At 38.8% G+C, this 17,965-nt stretch overlaps 1 protein-coding gene across 2 annotated transcripts in view; it reads left to right on the forward strand.

Moving 5' to 3' along the window:
• Positions 1–17,965, forward strand: part of COL4A2 (collagen type IV alpha 2 chain) — a 291,784-nt gene that overhangs the window by 204,290 nt on the left and 69,529 nt on the right. For both annotated transcript variants that reach the window (XM_036755105.1, XM_036755106.1), the window contains exons 21-26: positions 5,855–5,947; positions 8,222–8,373; positions 10,920–10,992; positions 11,092–11,198; positions 15,847–16,048; positions 16,469–16,519. In XM_036755105.1, the coding sequence (XP_036611000.1) occupies positions 5,855–5,947; positions 8,222–8,373; positions 10,920–10,992; positions 11,092–11,198; positions 15,847–16,048; positions 16,469–16,519 (678 nt within the window). The remainder of the gene's footprint in view (positions 1–5,854; positions 5,948–8,221; positions 8,374–10,919; positions 10,993–11,091; positions 11,199–15,846; positions 16,049–16,468; positions 16,520–17,965) is intronic.

Here is a 17,965-nt window from a genome sequence, read left to right on the forward strand (position 1 = left end):
ATTTTGGGATATTTACTTTTTAGTGCAAACTCATAGGTATAACTGAGGCTTAATGGGATATAACCCGTGGATGGAACATGACAATGAACTGATATACCTTATTCAAGAGGAAAAGATTAGATAAAAGGTGCAAGTAAAGCAATGCCGTATCTCAAGAAGTTATACTCCTGTATGGAAATCCATGAACCAGGGTGGAGAACTACCATGCAAAGCATCTAGATGAGGACCAAGGAAGGAAAAAATACAGATACTTTGGGGGGAATATATTGCCAACTACCCAGCCAAAATGAGGAACTGGGTGAGCTCCAGAAGCAAATCACAAGTCTGGTACAGAAGCAAGACATAATAGTGATAAAGAACTCCAAATATCTAGACATCTGTTCAACATTGCTCACTCTCTCTGTCTTTCCACCAAGAGCAAAGCAGCCAAGAAATGGTAATTTCATCCTTCAGAATGAAGATTGGGGTGGGGGTGGGGAGGTGTCAAGAGGAAATATATTCAAACTGACCAATGAGGAGAAACCAGATGCCAAAATAGAAATAACTGCAATGTTAAGAATCAGTGATCATGCTATCTTAGAGTTCACAATCAATAAGGAGGAATGGTGGATGTCAACTTCTTGCTGCCTACCCTAGACTTTGTAGCCAGGTAGAGTATATTTAAAGTGTCCAAAGAAAGTATAGGAAGGACTCTACGAGAGTAAACTCAAGAAGAATGAGACAATCTCAAGAATCAAGTCCGAATGACACAAAGAGTGATGTTCAAGACACTGTGCTGGGGATGCAAAAGCAAAAATGAAATATCCCCTGTTTTCTAGGAAATTACATTCTATTGATGGGGTGCAACATGTAAAAGGATAAATAAATAAATACAAGATAATTTGAGGAGGGAGAGAGCATTTACAACCAACCAGGTGAGCAGATGTTTGGGGTGACATGTCAGCAAATCCTTCAAAAAAATAATGAACTCTTGTCTGAGCCTGAAAGAAGACGAAGCTATTGATGGGATGATGAAGTGGTTTGAAGGCACTTCTGCATAAAAGATAGTTTTACAAATGCATGGGAGATGGAAAAGTCAGAGGAATAGCTAGTAATCTACTTTGCTTGGAAAATAGAGTGTGAGGTAGGGAATACTGGGAGATAAGTCTGGAAGGGAGGTTGGAGGCAGATTGTAGAGGACTTCAAACACCAGGCTGAGGAGTTTATATTTTCTCTGCAAGGCAACAGGAACCCACTGAAGGCTTTTGAGCAAAGCAGTCACGTGGTCTGACCTGTGCTTTTAGTAAAATTACTTTAACTGCTGTTTAGAGGATAGATTGGTAAGTGGAGAGATTGAAAGCAAGAGACCAGGTAAGAGCCTATTATAATAGCTCAGATGAGAAGTAATATGTTCTTAAACTAGGATAATGACCTTGTGAGTGGAAGGTTGGGGGACAGATGGGAGAGATAGTATGGAGGCAGCATCCACAAGACTGGCCAACAAGTTGAATGTGAGTTAAGGTTGAATGTGAAGAAGAGGGAAAGGTGGCAATTGGAGATCCTGATGTTGTGAAACTAGGTGACTGGTAAGATAGTTAGTGTCCACAACAGAAAAAGGGAAATGTGGAGAAATGGTAAGTTCCAGTGTGGACATGTTGGTTCTAAGATGCCAACGGGACATTTGAAAAATCATTGAGAATGGGAGATGCAAGAGAAGGGGAAATGTCCTTATTTTCAAAAAAGAAGGAGATCTTTTATTCAGACTCCTCCATCAGAGGCCAGGTAGTTTGACTTCAAATCCTGTCAAAATATTAGGAAGGGTTAACTGAAGGGATGGTGCATGGACACTTAGAAAAAGAAATGCTTTCAAAGAGATGGCGTTAATCAGTTAATCAAAAATAAGTCATGCTAAGCTAACCCCATTACTTTTTCGGGTATAGTTCCTAGACTGGTAGATCTGAGGAATATGGTCAATATGGTATACTTCGATTTCAGCAAGGCATTTAACAAAGTGTCGTATTCTGTCCTTATGGGAGAAATGTGGTCGAGATTGTAGGATGGTCAGGCAGATTCAGAATCATATTTGCTGTTTGTCTAAGTCATAAGTAGTTTATTAATCAGGTTGTTTAATCATGTGTAGAGCTGATCTGTGGTATTACCTTCCATTAAGCTATCTTGGTCTGAAACTTTTTTTTTTTAAGAACCGCTTGAATGACCAAAGAGCATTGACTAAAGGATAGACCTTAAACTAGCTGAACGTCTCTTATGGAGTGTCAAAGTGTCCTTTTTGAGTCATAAGCTATGCAAAATTGTTATCAGCGACTTGCATAAAGGTATCAAATTTTCAAGCAGCACAAAACTGGAATCAATAGCTAACATCTTGGATAACAGTATCTTATTATGGTTCAGTCATTTCAGTTGTGTCTGACTCTTCATGACCCCATTTTGGGTTTTCTTGGCAAGTATATTAGAATGGTTTGTCATTGCCTTCTCCAGCTCATTTGACAAATGAGGAACTGAGGCAGACAGTGTTAAGTGACTTGCCCAGGGTTACCCAGAGAGTAAGTATCTGAGTCCAGATCCGAGCTCATGAAAATGAATCTCCCTAACTTCAGGCCTGGCACTCTATCCACTCTACCACTTAGCTTCTGGGAAAATTATCCCAAAAAGATTTTGACAGATGTTAGGGGCAGGCTCAGGTTAGCAGTTAGCTCAGGTTTGATTTCAGAATAAAATGAGGTGCTCATTAAGTCATCAAACAATTAACTAGAGGAGATTTGCTTAGCTCTAACCTAACAACAAATATGAATTGGACAGACATCAAGAGAAAGTAGCAGATAGAAGGGCCCGGCATTCTATGTCCATGGGGTCACACAGCATCAGGCAACTGAACAACAGCAACCACCTTGAGAGGATATAGGTTGATGCTTAGCGTCTGTAGGTATGTCCCGGCCTCCCCCCCTCCCTTCTATATGGAAACTCATCAGGCTATCAGGGCAGGATGTGGTGACTCCCATGGTCTTCAGATATACACCAAGTCGGAGGATCCCCACTCCATTGGGTCAGGATTTTTTTATGCCCTTAGGTGACCAGCAAATTGTATCAAGGGAGTCATGAGCCAGTCAGGAGCTAGAATAGCTTTGTCCTTTTTAGGGAAGACTAATTTCTTTGGGGAGGTTGGGATGGAGCATGCTTATACCATCACAACAGGCTATCAGGATTAGTTGAAATATAGAATTCTGTTACTGGATTCAAATAATCAACTTCACAACTATAAAACAGTGGAGGCATGGCTAGACGGCAATTTGTATGAAAAGAGGAAAAGACCCAGGGGTCTTATTAGAGCGTGAGTTCTTGAGTATGACATGAAAACTAGAAAAGCTAATAGAAACTTAGATCACATAATTAAAAACAAAATGAGGGAAGATACATTATTGTTGTATCGACCCTGGTCAGACCACATGTGAAATATTGTGTTCAGTTCTGGATACTTCATTTGTGGAAGGACACTGTCAGAGCATACCAAATTAGGGGAACTATTATGATGGAGAGCCTCAAGCTCATGCCATGGGAGCATGAGGCAAAGGGAAGGGGGAGGTTTAAGCTTTTAAAAAGAACATCTTAGGAAGTACATTATAACTTTCCTAGTGTTTGACTGTCATTTGAGAGATTAGACTTGCTCTGTTTGGCCCCAGAGGGAAGAGCTTGGTCCACCAAGATTTGGGCTCAATTTAAGGGAAATCTTTCTCTAACAACCAGAACTGAGAAATGTGAAAAATGGCCTCTTTTTAGTGAGCTCTCCAGCACATCATGTCTTCAAACATGACCCCATTCTCAGGGATGGAGAGGGCATTCCTATTCAGTGTAGGTTGGACTAGGTCACTTCCAGCACTGAGATTCTATGATGCTGTGTATGTAGCAATGAGTTCAAGAAAAAACTGAAAAAGTCTAAACATGAAGGAAAATGAATGATTCAATACAGTTATCCCTTCCACATCACAGGGGCTAGGGGAACAGCACCCCAGCAATCTGGAAAATCCATGTAAAATCCATAGGGGTAGATCCTTCACTTCCATTTTCCTTTAGGAAATCATATAAGGACTTAGCTTTTTCTTGCATGATGCCAGAGTCTACCAGAATGCCTTTTTTATAACAGTCCTGCCTTTTTGAGTTTCTAAACATTTTCTGTCACCTGCTGACTTTTGTGTGTCATCTTCAGCTTCTGCAAAATTCCTCAAAAATTCCCATTTAATTTCTTATGCCTACCCACAATATATCAAAGTCCCTATGTAGAAGGGAGAACTGTACAGTATTTTTCAGATCTTCCACTTAACCAGCAGTACTGTTGCTGCCAGGAGATGGCAGTTTACTAGAAAGTGAAACCAACAATTGTGATATTTTAAAATCCATGCACTAGCCCTACTTGGTTCTACTGCCTTCTCCTAGATTTTCCTGCCTGGGACTGTTAGAGTAACATCAAGTGTTAGCAATAAATAACCTCGTCTTTCCTAGAGGGGAAAGAGAAAAGTAGCGGCTACTTACCACCACGTGAAACGGTCTGGGTGCCTAAAATCAAAGAAGCTTGTCCAGCTTAACGTACAGAGGTAGTCTAAAACTAGATTCAGATCCGTATCAAGAAATTTGCCTTCTTTCTCTTGTGTGTTATTATTGTGCTGCGTTGTTGGGAGTTGGGGGAGGGTATATCTTTATTTCTGTCCTGTTATAAGGGAACTTGTTCTCCTTTTGTATGTGAAAGTACATACCTTTTTTTTCTTTTAAAGTAGCACTCATTTGGACAGGTAGATGGCAGCAGGGATACAACAAAAACTTTTCTTTTGGTACCCTTTTTTTCAAGAAGAATTTAGTCATGAGGATTCTAAAAGAGAATTAGATTCACAGTCACACAACTTTTGGTTTAGCCTTGAAAGCTATATGGAAGCTATATATCCCTGAAAGCCCAGAGACCATCTATGTTTCTCTACGAAAGATGGTCTAGAGCAGGGCTTCTTAAACTTTTTCTGCTTGCGACCCCTTCAGCACTTCAAACTGTGGGCCACAATCCCATATGGAGCCAAGATAGAGTGCATGTGTTACTCATCTCTTTTATTATAATCTGTGCTACTCAATGGAAAACCATTAGAAGTGTGATTACATTGGGACATCAGTCAGTCAGTCAAACAAACATTTATTAAGTGCCTTCTGTGTTCCACACACTGTGCTGAGCACTGAGGTTACAAAGAAAAGCAAGACAGCCCTTGCTCTCAAGAAAGTTACAATCTAATGGGAGAGACAACATGCAAACAACTATGTACAAACATCCTATGTACGAGATAAATTGGAAATAATCAACAAAGGAAAGACACTAGAATTAAAGGGGATCAAAAAAAGTTTCCTGTAGAAGGTGGAATCTTAGCTGGGAATTGAAAGAAGCCAGGAAAGCCAAGAGGCAGCGATGAGGTGGGAGAACATTCTAGGCATGAAGTATAAATGCCTGAAGTCGGGAGATAGAGTGTCTTGTTCAAGGAGCAGCCAGCAGGCCAATGTTTTTAAATCACAGACTATATGGGTAAGTGTAAGGTGTTAAGAAAATTAGAAAGGTGGGTGGTGGAACAGATTATAAAAGGTTTTGAATGCCAAACAGAATTATATATTTGATTCTGGAAGTGATAGGAAGCCCCCGGAGCTTATTGAATATGGGGGATGACATGTTCAGTTCTGCACTTTAAGAAGATCACTCTTGACGGCTGAATGGAAGATGGACTAGAGTGAGAAGAGACAGCGGAGATACCAACCAGCAGCTAATGCAATAGCTTAACATTATTAAGTCATTATCCCATGTATTAACATTGTTATTCTTTTTTGTGTTTTTTAATAGGATTTCTTTTTGGACTTAAGGGAGCTGAGGGAAGTGTGGGTTACCCAGGCCCTTCAGGATTCCCGGGGACACGAGGACAAAAAGGATGGAAAGGTAAGCTCTCTTTGATATGTAATAGTGGTATAAACATGAAGAGGTAGTGTGGCTGGAGAGTCAGCTTATAGTCTGTATTAGCAAGGCAATAATCACAATATAGACAGTAATTGTAAATATGGCTATGTAGTTCTGTATCACAAAATGTAAGAGACTCTCCATATAGAAGGTAGAAGAAGTAAGCCATTTATTCCAAAACCAATAAGTCCAATCCATCATAGCAGCAAAGAAATTAATACACATTATCACAGCAAAAAGTGACTCCATCTCAAAACCATTCCCGCCCACCTGCTAGGGCCTTGTCACCAATAATCACTCACAGCACAGCTAGCACACTTCTGCTCTTTCCCTCAGCTCTAACCAATCTGAGCATTTCCTGCTCCACCCTTTCCTGTTCTTCTCATTCAGCAAGCTCCTCCCACCATATGTGACTTAGGCTTCCTGTGACATAAGGAGGTCACATGGGCCTATTAATGGGTGGGAAAGATTTTCTAATTTAAATCACTGTCACATAGTCGTAAGAGGCCAACTTCATGTTTTGCCTCTGACACACAACTAGATATGCAATATATAAGTCACTTACACTCTCAGTGCCCCCAGGCAGTTTTGGGAAACTGCAGATTGCAGAGGTCTAAATTGGTAAAGGGATTTCCTCATTCCAGAGTTTTCTATACTGGTGAAATAATAGGTCTGGATTCTAAAAATAGGTATAAAAACTATCCTGGCCCTTTGGCATTAAGGCAATCCTGTAAACTTAAAGTTTGAAGTTAGGAAGGCTTAGGTTCCAGTCTCATGTACTTATACATGCTAAGCAGCTCTGGACAAGTCACTTAGCCTCTCAGTACCTCAAACAACTCTCTAAACTGTAAGTTAAGACAATTACCAATCTGCATTGATGGAAAGGGTTTCCATATTAGGAATTTCCTACTTCCATGCAGTTGCAGGTCTAGACCAATAAATAAAGTCCAAAAGAAACAAAAAGCATTTTAGCTTGAATGTCTTTTTTTTAAAAAACTATCCCATTCTCTCCATTAGAAATTATACTGATAATATGAAGGAGTCAGCCTTCATTTCTACATTCTCAGCATAAGTTTGCTTGACCGGGTCAGTCAAAAATTATTTTTCCTTGAAAACCCTTAGTGTGGATGTCATAGTACTGTGCTATTTACTGCATAGTTCACCAGCCTTGTGAAAATAACCTTACATTGGTACGGAGTTGAAGCATGGTATTGTGGCAAAATCTCTTAGATTTAGAACTGAATCTGGACTCTGACTCTGGCAAAGCTGCTACCCCCAATATATATTTTTCATATGTCTATGAAGAGAATTAATGCTTGCCCCCCAGGGTTATTAGCACTTTGTAAAGCAAGTATCATAACTATTATCATTATTATTATTGCTTGAATTTATGTGTGTATATGAGCACATACATATATGTACATATGCATGCATACGTGTGTGTTGTTCCATTGTCTCACTGGATTCTTACAGACCCCCATGAGGAAGGTATGACAGGTAGTTTTTGCTCCTTTTGCAGATGAAGAAACTGAGGTTCAGAGAATTTGCAAATGACCCAATGTTACACAGCTGTTTCATGATAGAGATAAGACTAGAACGCAGATCTTCTGATATTTAGTGGGTTGTTTTTTTTTTTTACTATATCATTCCCCACCTCTGCCCCAACTCACCCCTTGCCCTGTTTTAAGTTCTTCTGTGGTTTTGGCTACCCATTTATGCTCAGATCAAGTCATTTTATCTCCATGAATTTTATATCAGTCAATATTGAACTCTCCTTCCTTGGAAATCCTATAGTGCTTTTGGCTGGTCTACACCACAGCTGATTACACTAGTTAACATATGTCAGAACTAGTTTCCAAGGACTGTATTTGTAACGGAGTTGTTTTATTTTATTGTTATGGTGGGATTCTTTTGTTTTAAGAGAGGGAGAGAATGTGAATCTTTCTGAAAATAAAATATAATTGAATTTTTCAAATTACTTAACATATGTGTATCCTGATTGTTTCTTTCTTTGAACTTGAATCTTCAGGACTTGGCTTAGTGCCTGGCAGAGAGTAGGTGCTTAATAAATGCTAATTGCTTCTCTCCCTAGTGAAATTATAAACTCCTAGAGGGGAGAAACCTAGTGTGAGGCATGTTCTACTGCTTCTTTGTAATACTGAGCACAAAATTTAATAAATAATATTGGGATTAAATTGTCTTTTTTCCTAGGAAAAAAAAAGTTTACCTTTTCTCTCCTCCTCCTTGCCATTATAGGTGACCCTGGAGACTGTAAATGTGATGTTCCCAGCGGCCTTCCTGGTCCACGAGGACCCATTGGTCGTCCTGGTGCAAATGGAGAACCTGGAAGGAAAGGAGAACTGGGTGACCCAGGCCCACATGGTATTCCTGGTTTCCCTGGCTTCAAGGTAAGGGGGTGGATCTGTTTTTCACCCAAGCTGGCATGATAACCATCAGGTATGAAACCAGATACACACAGACTTAAGCCTCTCATCCAGATGCTAAATGTTTATTATATCTTTATTGTACCATGACTTTTCAAATGATTAAATTAATATAATTTTGTGCCAGTAATACCCTGTGGACAGTAAAACGTACTTCCAGAGGAAGTTTAAAAAAATCTTTGTGATTAAAGAGAGCAGAAAGGGCAGTGTTGGAAATGACATGTTAAATTTGAACAAATTTAAACAAAAAACAACCCATTACCATGTGGAAAATTAAACTGTATATTGCAGTTTTTGGTTTCATATAAAATTCTCTTTTTAAAAAATTACTTTTTTATTTATTTTGTTAAAGATGTTCCAATTTTGTATTTTAAAAAATTTAACAATATTAAAAAATTTTTAAATTCTGAGGTCTAAATTCTCTCCCTCCCTTCTGTCCCACCCACCTCCTTGAGAAGGCAATTCATTTGAAATCAGTTATATGTGTGAAGTCATGCAAGACATAGTGATGTTGCAAAAGAAAACACAAACAAAATAAAACAATAAAAATAAAGTTTTTTTTAAAGGCTTCAATCTGCATTCAGAGTTCATCAGTTTCCTCTCTGGAGGTAGATGGCATTTTTCATCATGGGTCTTTTGTAATTGTCTTGGATCGTGCCTTGATCAGAGTAGCTAAATCTTTCACAGTTGGTCATTCTTATAATATTGCTGTCTCTGTGTACAATGTTCTCTTGGTTCTGCTCACTTCATTTTGCATCAATATGAACAGGTCTTCCCAGGTTTTTCTGAAACCATTCTGCTTGTAATTTCTTATATAGTACTCAATCATATAAAATTCTTTTTTTTTTTCAATTTTTCTTCGCATATTGAAATGTACAGTCATTCAGTTAGCATTTATTAAGTACTTACCTCATGCCAGACACTGTGCTAAGTACTAGAGATACAAAGAAAAGCAAAAACAATGCCTTTTCTCAAAAAGCTCACATTGTACTGGGGAAGACAACATTTTTTAGAATATACATGTAGAATATATAGAGTAGATGGAAGGTCATCTAGGATTCCCGTTGCCATTGATTGATGGCAAAGGTTTTTGGCTCCTCCATCATACCATTGCTCTGGATACCTCTCCCCCCTTTACTCAGCTTCTCACCTTCCTTTTTTTGTGTTGTCTACCCTCATTAAAATGTACACTCCTTGAGGACAGGAATTATTCTTTGCTTCTCTGTAACCCAGTGTTTAGCATAGTGCCTGGCACACACTGACTGACTGAACCAACTTTGTTACTGTGCCCAGTGTGAGGAACAGTCTTTAGGTAACATTCATCTTTGAATCTGGCTAAAATTGATGAGTGTTTTATAAAGAAAGCACCCTTTCATGTCTTACATGCAAAACTTCAAAAGAAATTTCATGTCTAGTAATGCATGTAATTTCTTCTTTGGCTCTCCCTTTCAGCTTGGTAGTCCTTTTTTACAAGCTATTTTAAAAGATTATTTGAAACACATCTTTCTGCACCAGCATGTTTTTGATTGACCAGTGACTCAAATGTTCATTTCAAATGTTGGGCACAGGAACTGCTCCTCCCTCCTCCCCCAATTAAAAGAGAATGACAAGATTTACAAAATGAAATTGTGAGTGTTTTACATATTCTGAAAAATCAAAATAAATTTCAAAAGTATCTGAGCCAGGAACCAATTGGCTTCGCTTCATATTCTAAGAGAACTTCCACAAAAGACAGAATTCTCCTAGGGCACAAGGTCACTGTATACTCATAATTGCTTTGTGGCACAAGAGTGTTCAGAAAGAAAATTAAACTCACCCACCTTATAGACTCTGTGCCCCTGAATTTCTAAGAAAACAAACAAGACAGTCAAGCAGAAAACACTGAATGCTGTATTTTATTTCAGTAAAAAGCAATTTTGCTCTAAATCCAGACTATCAAGGTATGTAAAATTGGCTGATGAATTGAAGAACCCTAGGTGGTGGGAATTATATGTTATTCTAGCAAAGGTAGGGAGTTTTTTAATTGAAAGTTGCCAGAAAACTAAATGGGTTTTTTTGCAGCCAATTATTCTGGACTTTCTTATGGTTTATGATATGTCTTCCCCAGTCTGCAAAGAACTGTGTCCATCAATCAAAAAAATTTGAAATCTCTTTTTAACAAATATATCTCAGTAAATCTGCATAAAAGAACTGCCATAATTTGCCACAAAGTAATATAACAAACACCGGGAGAGAATGATCACACATCATCAATCTCCTCGTTTCTAGTCATTGTCTGTTTTGACTTGAAGATTGAATTCTCTAATGTTTTATAATAAAGTTCATCTCTAAAAGTGTTGTTTGCCTTGGGGGGGACAGTGCTAAGGTTCTGTCCTGCCTTCAGTTTACAAGAGTAGTTAGCAATTAAGTCATTTTCATTGCCTCTCCTTATACCTTAGTACTTAAAGCTTTTGCCTGTTTGAACTGCTAGTCTGTTGGGTCTAACCATAAAAATAATTTTGTTTCCGCAGGGTAACCCTGGCATTCCTGGCCTACCTGGGCTTAAAGGACAGAAGGGAGACTCTAGAGAGATTACAACAAAAGGTCTGTATGCTGTTGACTAAGTCATTTCTTAAATTCACTTATAGTTTTAATGTGCTCATTTTGAAAATGGCTTCCACACTTTAAAAAAAATCTTTCTAGGTAGCAGAGGTGATCAAGGCATTCCCGGCATACCTGGTTTGCAAGGTGAAGATGGCTTTCCGGGGCAAGATGGGCTAGATGGTTTTCCAGGTCTTCCAGGTCTTCCTGTAAGTCTCTATGTTTTTTCTAAACTGTTGAACTGGCTTGGAGACATCTGCATGCTAACTCACTCCTCATTTCTCATAAATCATGTCTCTTAAGTGCATAAGTAGGAGTAAATGATGTAGGTGGTACCACTAAAGTTATTGAACAGAAGATACGTCCAGGTTAATTTAATGAGCAGAGAACAAATGATTTAGAGCTCAGAGAAAGAACCAATGGATATTAAAAAGCACAGGGCATCTGTTCTTCTGTTTATACATAATACTGCTTAGACTGAGAGAGATTTCTTATGTGTTGAGTTTTTCACATGAGTATTGAAACCCTTTTCTTTTTTCATTAAAAATCATGAAGTTTCTATCTTCACTTTTGCTATGAATGAAAAGCAGGAAGTAGTTGTGAAGCAACAGAGGATTTTCCTGAGTCACCGGTGACTTTCACCATTTTTTTCTCTAAGACTGTCCTTCCTTTCATCTTTTGTCACTTTTCTCCTGCCCTTGAGCTGACACTCTTTCTTTGAATTTTGTCACTTTATCTTTACATGGTCCTTCGCTTTCATCTTCAGAGGCCTTAGTCCCTTTTATGGTATTCATTCCTCATTATGAACCCCTTTGTTCCAACTTTTGCATCTTAAGCTTTGTCATCTTTTCTACGGTTCATGATCATATGTTTCTTCACAACTTCACAGCCCTTAGAGGCCCCCTGTTGCATCTGAGCTTGGCATCTAAAGCCTTCACAACCATTTTTTCAGCTATATTTAACACTACTCCCCTTCGTGAGTCCCAGTCATGCATTCCACCATGCTTTTGCACAGGCTTTTGTGCCTGGAATACATTTTTCCTTACATACACACACACACACACACACACACACATATATGCACATACACACACATATGTGTATATATATATATACACATATATATAATACTGATATATTATATATTCTTATAGAATCTTTAGCTTTCTTCAAGTCTCAATTCAAGGTGCTACCTCCTATGAGAAGCCTTTCTCAATCCCCTAGTTCTTAGCATTCCCTCCTTACTCAAATCCCACCTTTTGGGTATCTTTTTAAAACGTCATACCCTGCCCACTAACATGTAAGTTCCTTAAAGGCAGGAATTTTTTTTTCCATTTTATTTTTGCATCCCTAGGACTTAGCGGGGACCTAATAGATGCAATTTTACAATTGAAATTGTAAACTTATATTTTTGTTATTTAATCATTTTTTAGTCATGTCCAACTCTCGGTGACCCCTTTGGGGGGTTTCTTGGCAAAGATAGCGAAGTGGTTTGCCGAAATTTCTACTTCACATTGCACAAAGCACCCTTCCCTCCCCTTCCCTTGTTGATTCCTTTTTTAAACACTGTGTTTATATGTGAGGTTTTTTTATTGATACATCTTCTTTTGACAGAACAGACAATTTTACCAAGAAACACTCAGACAAAACCCAGCCACATAGTAAATTTCTCCACATCAGTTAAATAAAACTTGCAAATAATGACGACTGATAATGTCACTTTGTACATCTGTAGTTTACCAGTTGTTAACAGAAAGGATGTATGCCTTAACTTTGGTAATTAAAACCAATAGTTTTTTAAAGTCCCAAAAGCTAGGATTTTCCTAGTCTCTTCAGTAGAACCTAGATTGCTGACAGATCGTGTCATCGCTTTTTTCATGGTATCTTCAAAAAGAGTTTTTAAAACTCAATGAATCAGCACAATTACATCACAACCTTTACTGAAAACACTGTCTTCTCCTCCTAGCCGTGACCAGTTCCTTCTCTTGCTTCTTGATATTAGAACAAGAGGCTACATCAATCGACAAACATTTACTAAGCACTTACCGTGTTCCAGGCACTGTGCTAAACTCTGGGGATACTAAGACAAAAGTGAAACAGTTCCTGCCCTCAAGGAGTTTACATTCTAATGAGAAGAGTCAGCATTCAACATTTACAACAATAACAATGAAATAGACTGTGTACAAAATTAACACAAGGTATTTTGGGGAAGGAAGTTACTAGCAACTAGGACGATCCAGAAAGGCTTCAAGTCCGGGTGCCATTTGATCTGAGCTATGCAGAAAACCATAGGTTGCAAGCAGTGGAGGTAAGGAGGGTGACCACTCTAAGAATGTAGGACAGCCAATGCAAAAACATAAAGACAGGAGAAGGAGCCTCATTGTATGAAATCATCGAGTAGGACAGTGTAGCTACTTCCCTACTGACACATACATTTATTGGCAGCAAACAATGAGCCTTCCTCAAGAAATACAGTCTTCCATTACCATGATGCTATATTTATATGGTGCTTTGTATTTTTCAAAGCACTTTCAAATTCATTATGACATTCATTTAGAATAATGACATTTATCTAGTGTTTTACTGCTTACTAAACCCTTTACGGTTATTGTCTCATTTAATTCTCATAATAACCCTGTTGAGGTAGGTAGGATAGTACTATTATCTCAATCTGATTTTTAATTCTTCAAGGATCTGTTATTTCATCAATATATGTATTCCCTCCATCAGTGAAGATTTCAACCAACAGGTGATCTTCATGAAGGAATGAAAAATTATTTAAGTGCTTACAATGTTCCAGGCACAGGAATTATAAAGAGAGGCAAAAACAGAACCCACTTTCAAGAAGCTTACACTCTATAGTCTATGACTCCTAAAATTCATCACTTGGTGGTCAAGTTTTTGGTTATAATCATTTGACTCATGCCAAGACCCTACTTTTCTGAGCTCCCCAATTGTCATTTTCCTTCAATTCATTAAGAAATTCCTAAGCCATCTTCCTCTCTATAACTCCATTTGTCTCTTCGGTTTTCTTCTTGGACCCAGATTACATATCTAATCACTTTTTTCAGTAACAGAACACTTCATTGCCAAATACTTCCATAAGTCTTTTCTTTCCTTGAATCCCTTTAACTTCTCTCACTTTTAAACAGATGCACTAATGTGATGTGCAAGTGGATATCAATAAGCATATACATATTTGCACATGTACCACGTGAGGGCAAATAGCCCACTTGTCCCTCCTAACCTTTGAAAATGAACCCTATCACAACAACAATGCTTTTAAAAAGAATGTTTGCTTATTTCTGTCCATCTAAATTGTTGTTCTGCATTCTCTCTAATAACAGGGAGTAGTTTCAGTTCATTAGTAGAATGTAAATTCCTTAAGGACAGGATTTGGGCTTTATCTAAACTTTCTTTCATAGTACTTAGCAAAATGCTTTGCAGAAAATGAGATTTGACTCTCCTTGACCTCAAAGAACTTACTACCTGGTTCCTACATCCATAGCCATTAAACAAAGCACAGAATAAGAGAAAGTTCTAGATCATCTGTCAAATTCAAATAAAAAGGTATCCCTGCTGGCTGCATCTTGACTTCTGTTTAGTTGTTGTTTAGTCATTTTTGTGACCCCTTTTGGAGTTTTCTTGGCAAAGATAATGGAGTGGTTTGCCATTTCTTTCTCCAGCTCATTTTTATAGATGAGGAAACTGAGGCAAATAGGGTTAAGTGACTTGCCCAGGATCACACAGCTAGTAAGTGTCTGTGGCCACATTTAAACTCAGATGAGTCTCCCTGACTCCAGGTCCAATACTCTGTCCACTTCACTGCTTATCAGCCCAATATGCAGCTAGCATATTGACTTAGGAAAGACAAATTAACATTATCTATGTTGTATTGTATTTTTATCTATCTGGCCATCAGTTTGACACCTCTGTTCTAGATGACTACGTCTACCTATTCATAATCTATACTTATAACATGTAAATATATTATCTAATACGTAAGAAGCAGCACGGTGTAGTACAGGGATTACGAACCTTTTTGTGTGTCATAGACACCTTCACAAAAAATGTTTTTACATGCATAAGATAAAATGCATAGGATTATTAAAGAAACTAGTTATGTTGAAATAAAAGTAATATTCCCTATCCAATTAACAGACTCTATGAAATCTACCCACAGGGGTCTATAGACCCAAGTTAAGAAATGCTAGTGTCCAGAGAGTATCAGCCTAGGAGTCACGAAACATATGAGTTGTCTGACCCAGCAAGTCCCATAATTTCTCAGGCAATTCTCTGAGACCACAAGTTTCAGAGCATATGCTTTGGTAGAGAGAATTTCTCCAGTTGGAATTCCCTGTACATGGAATCACAGTACTAAAAAAAATGTCTTAGTACATACCTGTGTGTGTTTGTAGATAGAGGAAGGAAGGAAGGATGGAAGGAAGGAAGGATGGAAGGAAGGAAGGAAGGAGGGAGGAAAGGAAGGAGAGAAGGAGGAAAGTAGAGAGGGAGAAAGGAAGGGAGGAAGGGAAACACGTATAAATAGACCTCCCTGTACACTAGTCATAGAGCCATATAGAGTTATAAGGGAGCTTATGAATGATTTGCCACACTGCCTCATTTTACATGTGATAAAACCAAGACTCTCAGAGACACTAATGACTTGTCCAAGGTCCCAGAAATAGACAGTAGAAGAGTACTATTCCTTTGATTGAGCCCCCAGTTTAATGAGCTTGTTAAAAAACTACCAATGGATGATTAGATTGGAAACAGAGGTCGTGGAGAGGTTCGGGGAAGGGTATCTTTGATATGACAAACATATATATTTTAAAAGGGCAATTTGATTTCATGCAGGGTGATGGCATCAAAGGCCTTCCAGGAGATCCAGGCTTCCCAGGAGTACCTGGTTTAAAGGGCATTCCAGGAGAAAGTGGTCCTCCGGGCCTAGGTCTACCAGGCCCGAAAGGTGAACAAGGTTTCCCCGGTGACCCTGGACTAAGTGGAAGTCCTGGCTTCCCAGGCCCTCCGGGACCCCCAGGTGCTCCAGGCCAAACAGGTACAGTTGAGTTCTCTCTTTTCTTTGAAGGGTGTTATACATCATAGTGGAAGCATTTAACTAACAAAATATTCCCCAAATACTCAACAGCTGACTCTGCTTCAGCCTCACATAAGTTGCCCACACATGCCAAAAAGGATACTATCATTCTGGTTGTTTCCATGTACCCGCTATGGGTTGTTTTGCTTGGAATTATCTGAGCCTAGCTTCTCTTGTGCCCACCTACAGCTTTCTGTTACTACCAGAAATGATATTTTCCTGGAGCAGAGCTCTGAAGGGAATTTGCAGACATGGGAGTTTTTACAACGTATATCTATGCCCTCTGCCTGTCTCTATTCCTTCACAATTTAATGGAGGAAAAAAAACAATAATATGTTGTTTTCCTAATCACCTTATTGTTCCATTGTGTCTCATTCTCAGACTGTGATGGAGGTGTGAAAGAGCCGATTAGCCAGGAGATAATCCGCCCAGGTACTGTTAATTTTTTTTCTCAGAACCATTTTAACTTTTTGGTTTTATAGAATAGATGGCCCACCAGCAGGTATTTATTGAATGACCACAATGTTTATGGTTCACTAATTACTAGGAGAGTAAAAAAACAGAAGTATTGCTGCATACCTGTTTGTGTTTTTATTGGTAGATAGGGAGAGAGGGAGGAATAGAGGGAGAGAAGGAAGGAAGGAAGGTGGGGAGGGAGGAAGGAAGGGAGGAAAATACATATAAATGGGCCTCCTAGTGCACTTACAGAGTTTAGAGAAGGCAATATACTTGCCCTCAAGTTGCAAGAAATAAAACAAGACTTACAGAATCTTGTATCATATTATCAAATATAAAGAGCACAAATGCATAGCTGCATGGATAAATATATAAGAATATATATCTCTTTAAACATTTAAATATATCCATATCATGTAGAAACATAAAGATTTAAAGCTGGAAGAACTTTTAGTCCTGTCCCCTCATATTACATATGGGGCAACTGAGGTACATGGAGGGGAAATGACTTGCCCAAAGTCACACGGAGAATACATAGCAGAACCTGAATTCAAACTCAGACCTGACTCCTAATTCTGAACACATCTTTACATGAGTGAAAACAGTATCTGAATGGTTTTGTGGCTAGCAGTGTCAAAGGTAAAAACTAGTTACTATTCCATTTAGGAAAACTTAGTGTAGATCGTAGGGATGGGGAGCCTGTACCCTCAAGGCCACATGTGGCCTTCTAGGTCCTTGGGTACAGCCTTTTGACTGAGTCCAAGTTTTACAGAACAAATCCTTTTATTAAGGGGATTTGTTCTGCGAAGTTTGGACTCAGTCAAAGGGCTACACTTGAGGACCTAGAGGGCCTGTGTGGCCTCGAGGGCGCAGGTTCCCCACCCCTTGGTAGGAGATCCAAATACAGTTAAGAATTAAAGGACAGGCGCAGCTAGGTGGTGCAGTGAGTAGAGCACCAGCCCTGGAGTCAGGAGAACCTGAGTTCAAATGCGGCCTCAGACACTTGACACACTTACTAGCTGTGTGACCTTGGGCAAGTCACTTAAGCCCAATTGCCCTGCCTTCCCTCCTTCAAAAACAAACAAAAAAAAAAACCTAAAAAAAAAAGGAATTAAAGGACACAGAGGACATTAAAAAGATCAGGGAGATTATGAGTCATGAGGGATTTCCTGTAATTGTTGGCTGTCACTGGAGATCTTTCAGCAGATGCTGAATGATCACTTGTTGAACAGGTAGGATTCCTGCTCAGCTCTGGTTAGAAGACAGAGCCTGTGATAATCCCTTCCAAGTTTTAGATTCTGTGATTCTATGATTTTGTAATCTCAAGGTTGTTTTTCCAGTGATTCACTTGCATCCACTATTAGTCCATTACTGCTTCTTTATAATTAGCCTAAGGCTTTCAAGTCTATAGATAATAATCTT

Source organism: Trichosurus vulpecula, chromosome 4, assembly GCF_011100635.1.
Source record: "Trichosurus vulpecula isolate mTriVul1 chromosome 4, mTriVul1.pri, whole genome shotgun sequence".
In the NCBI taxonomy this organism is placed as follows: Eukaryota; Metazoa; Chordata; class Mammalia; order Diprotodontia; family Phalangeridae; genus Trichosurus; species Trichosurus vulpecula.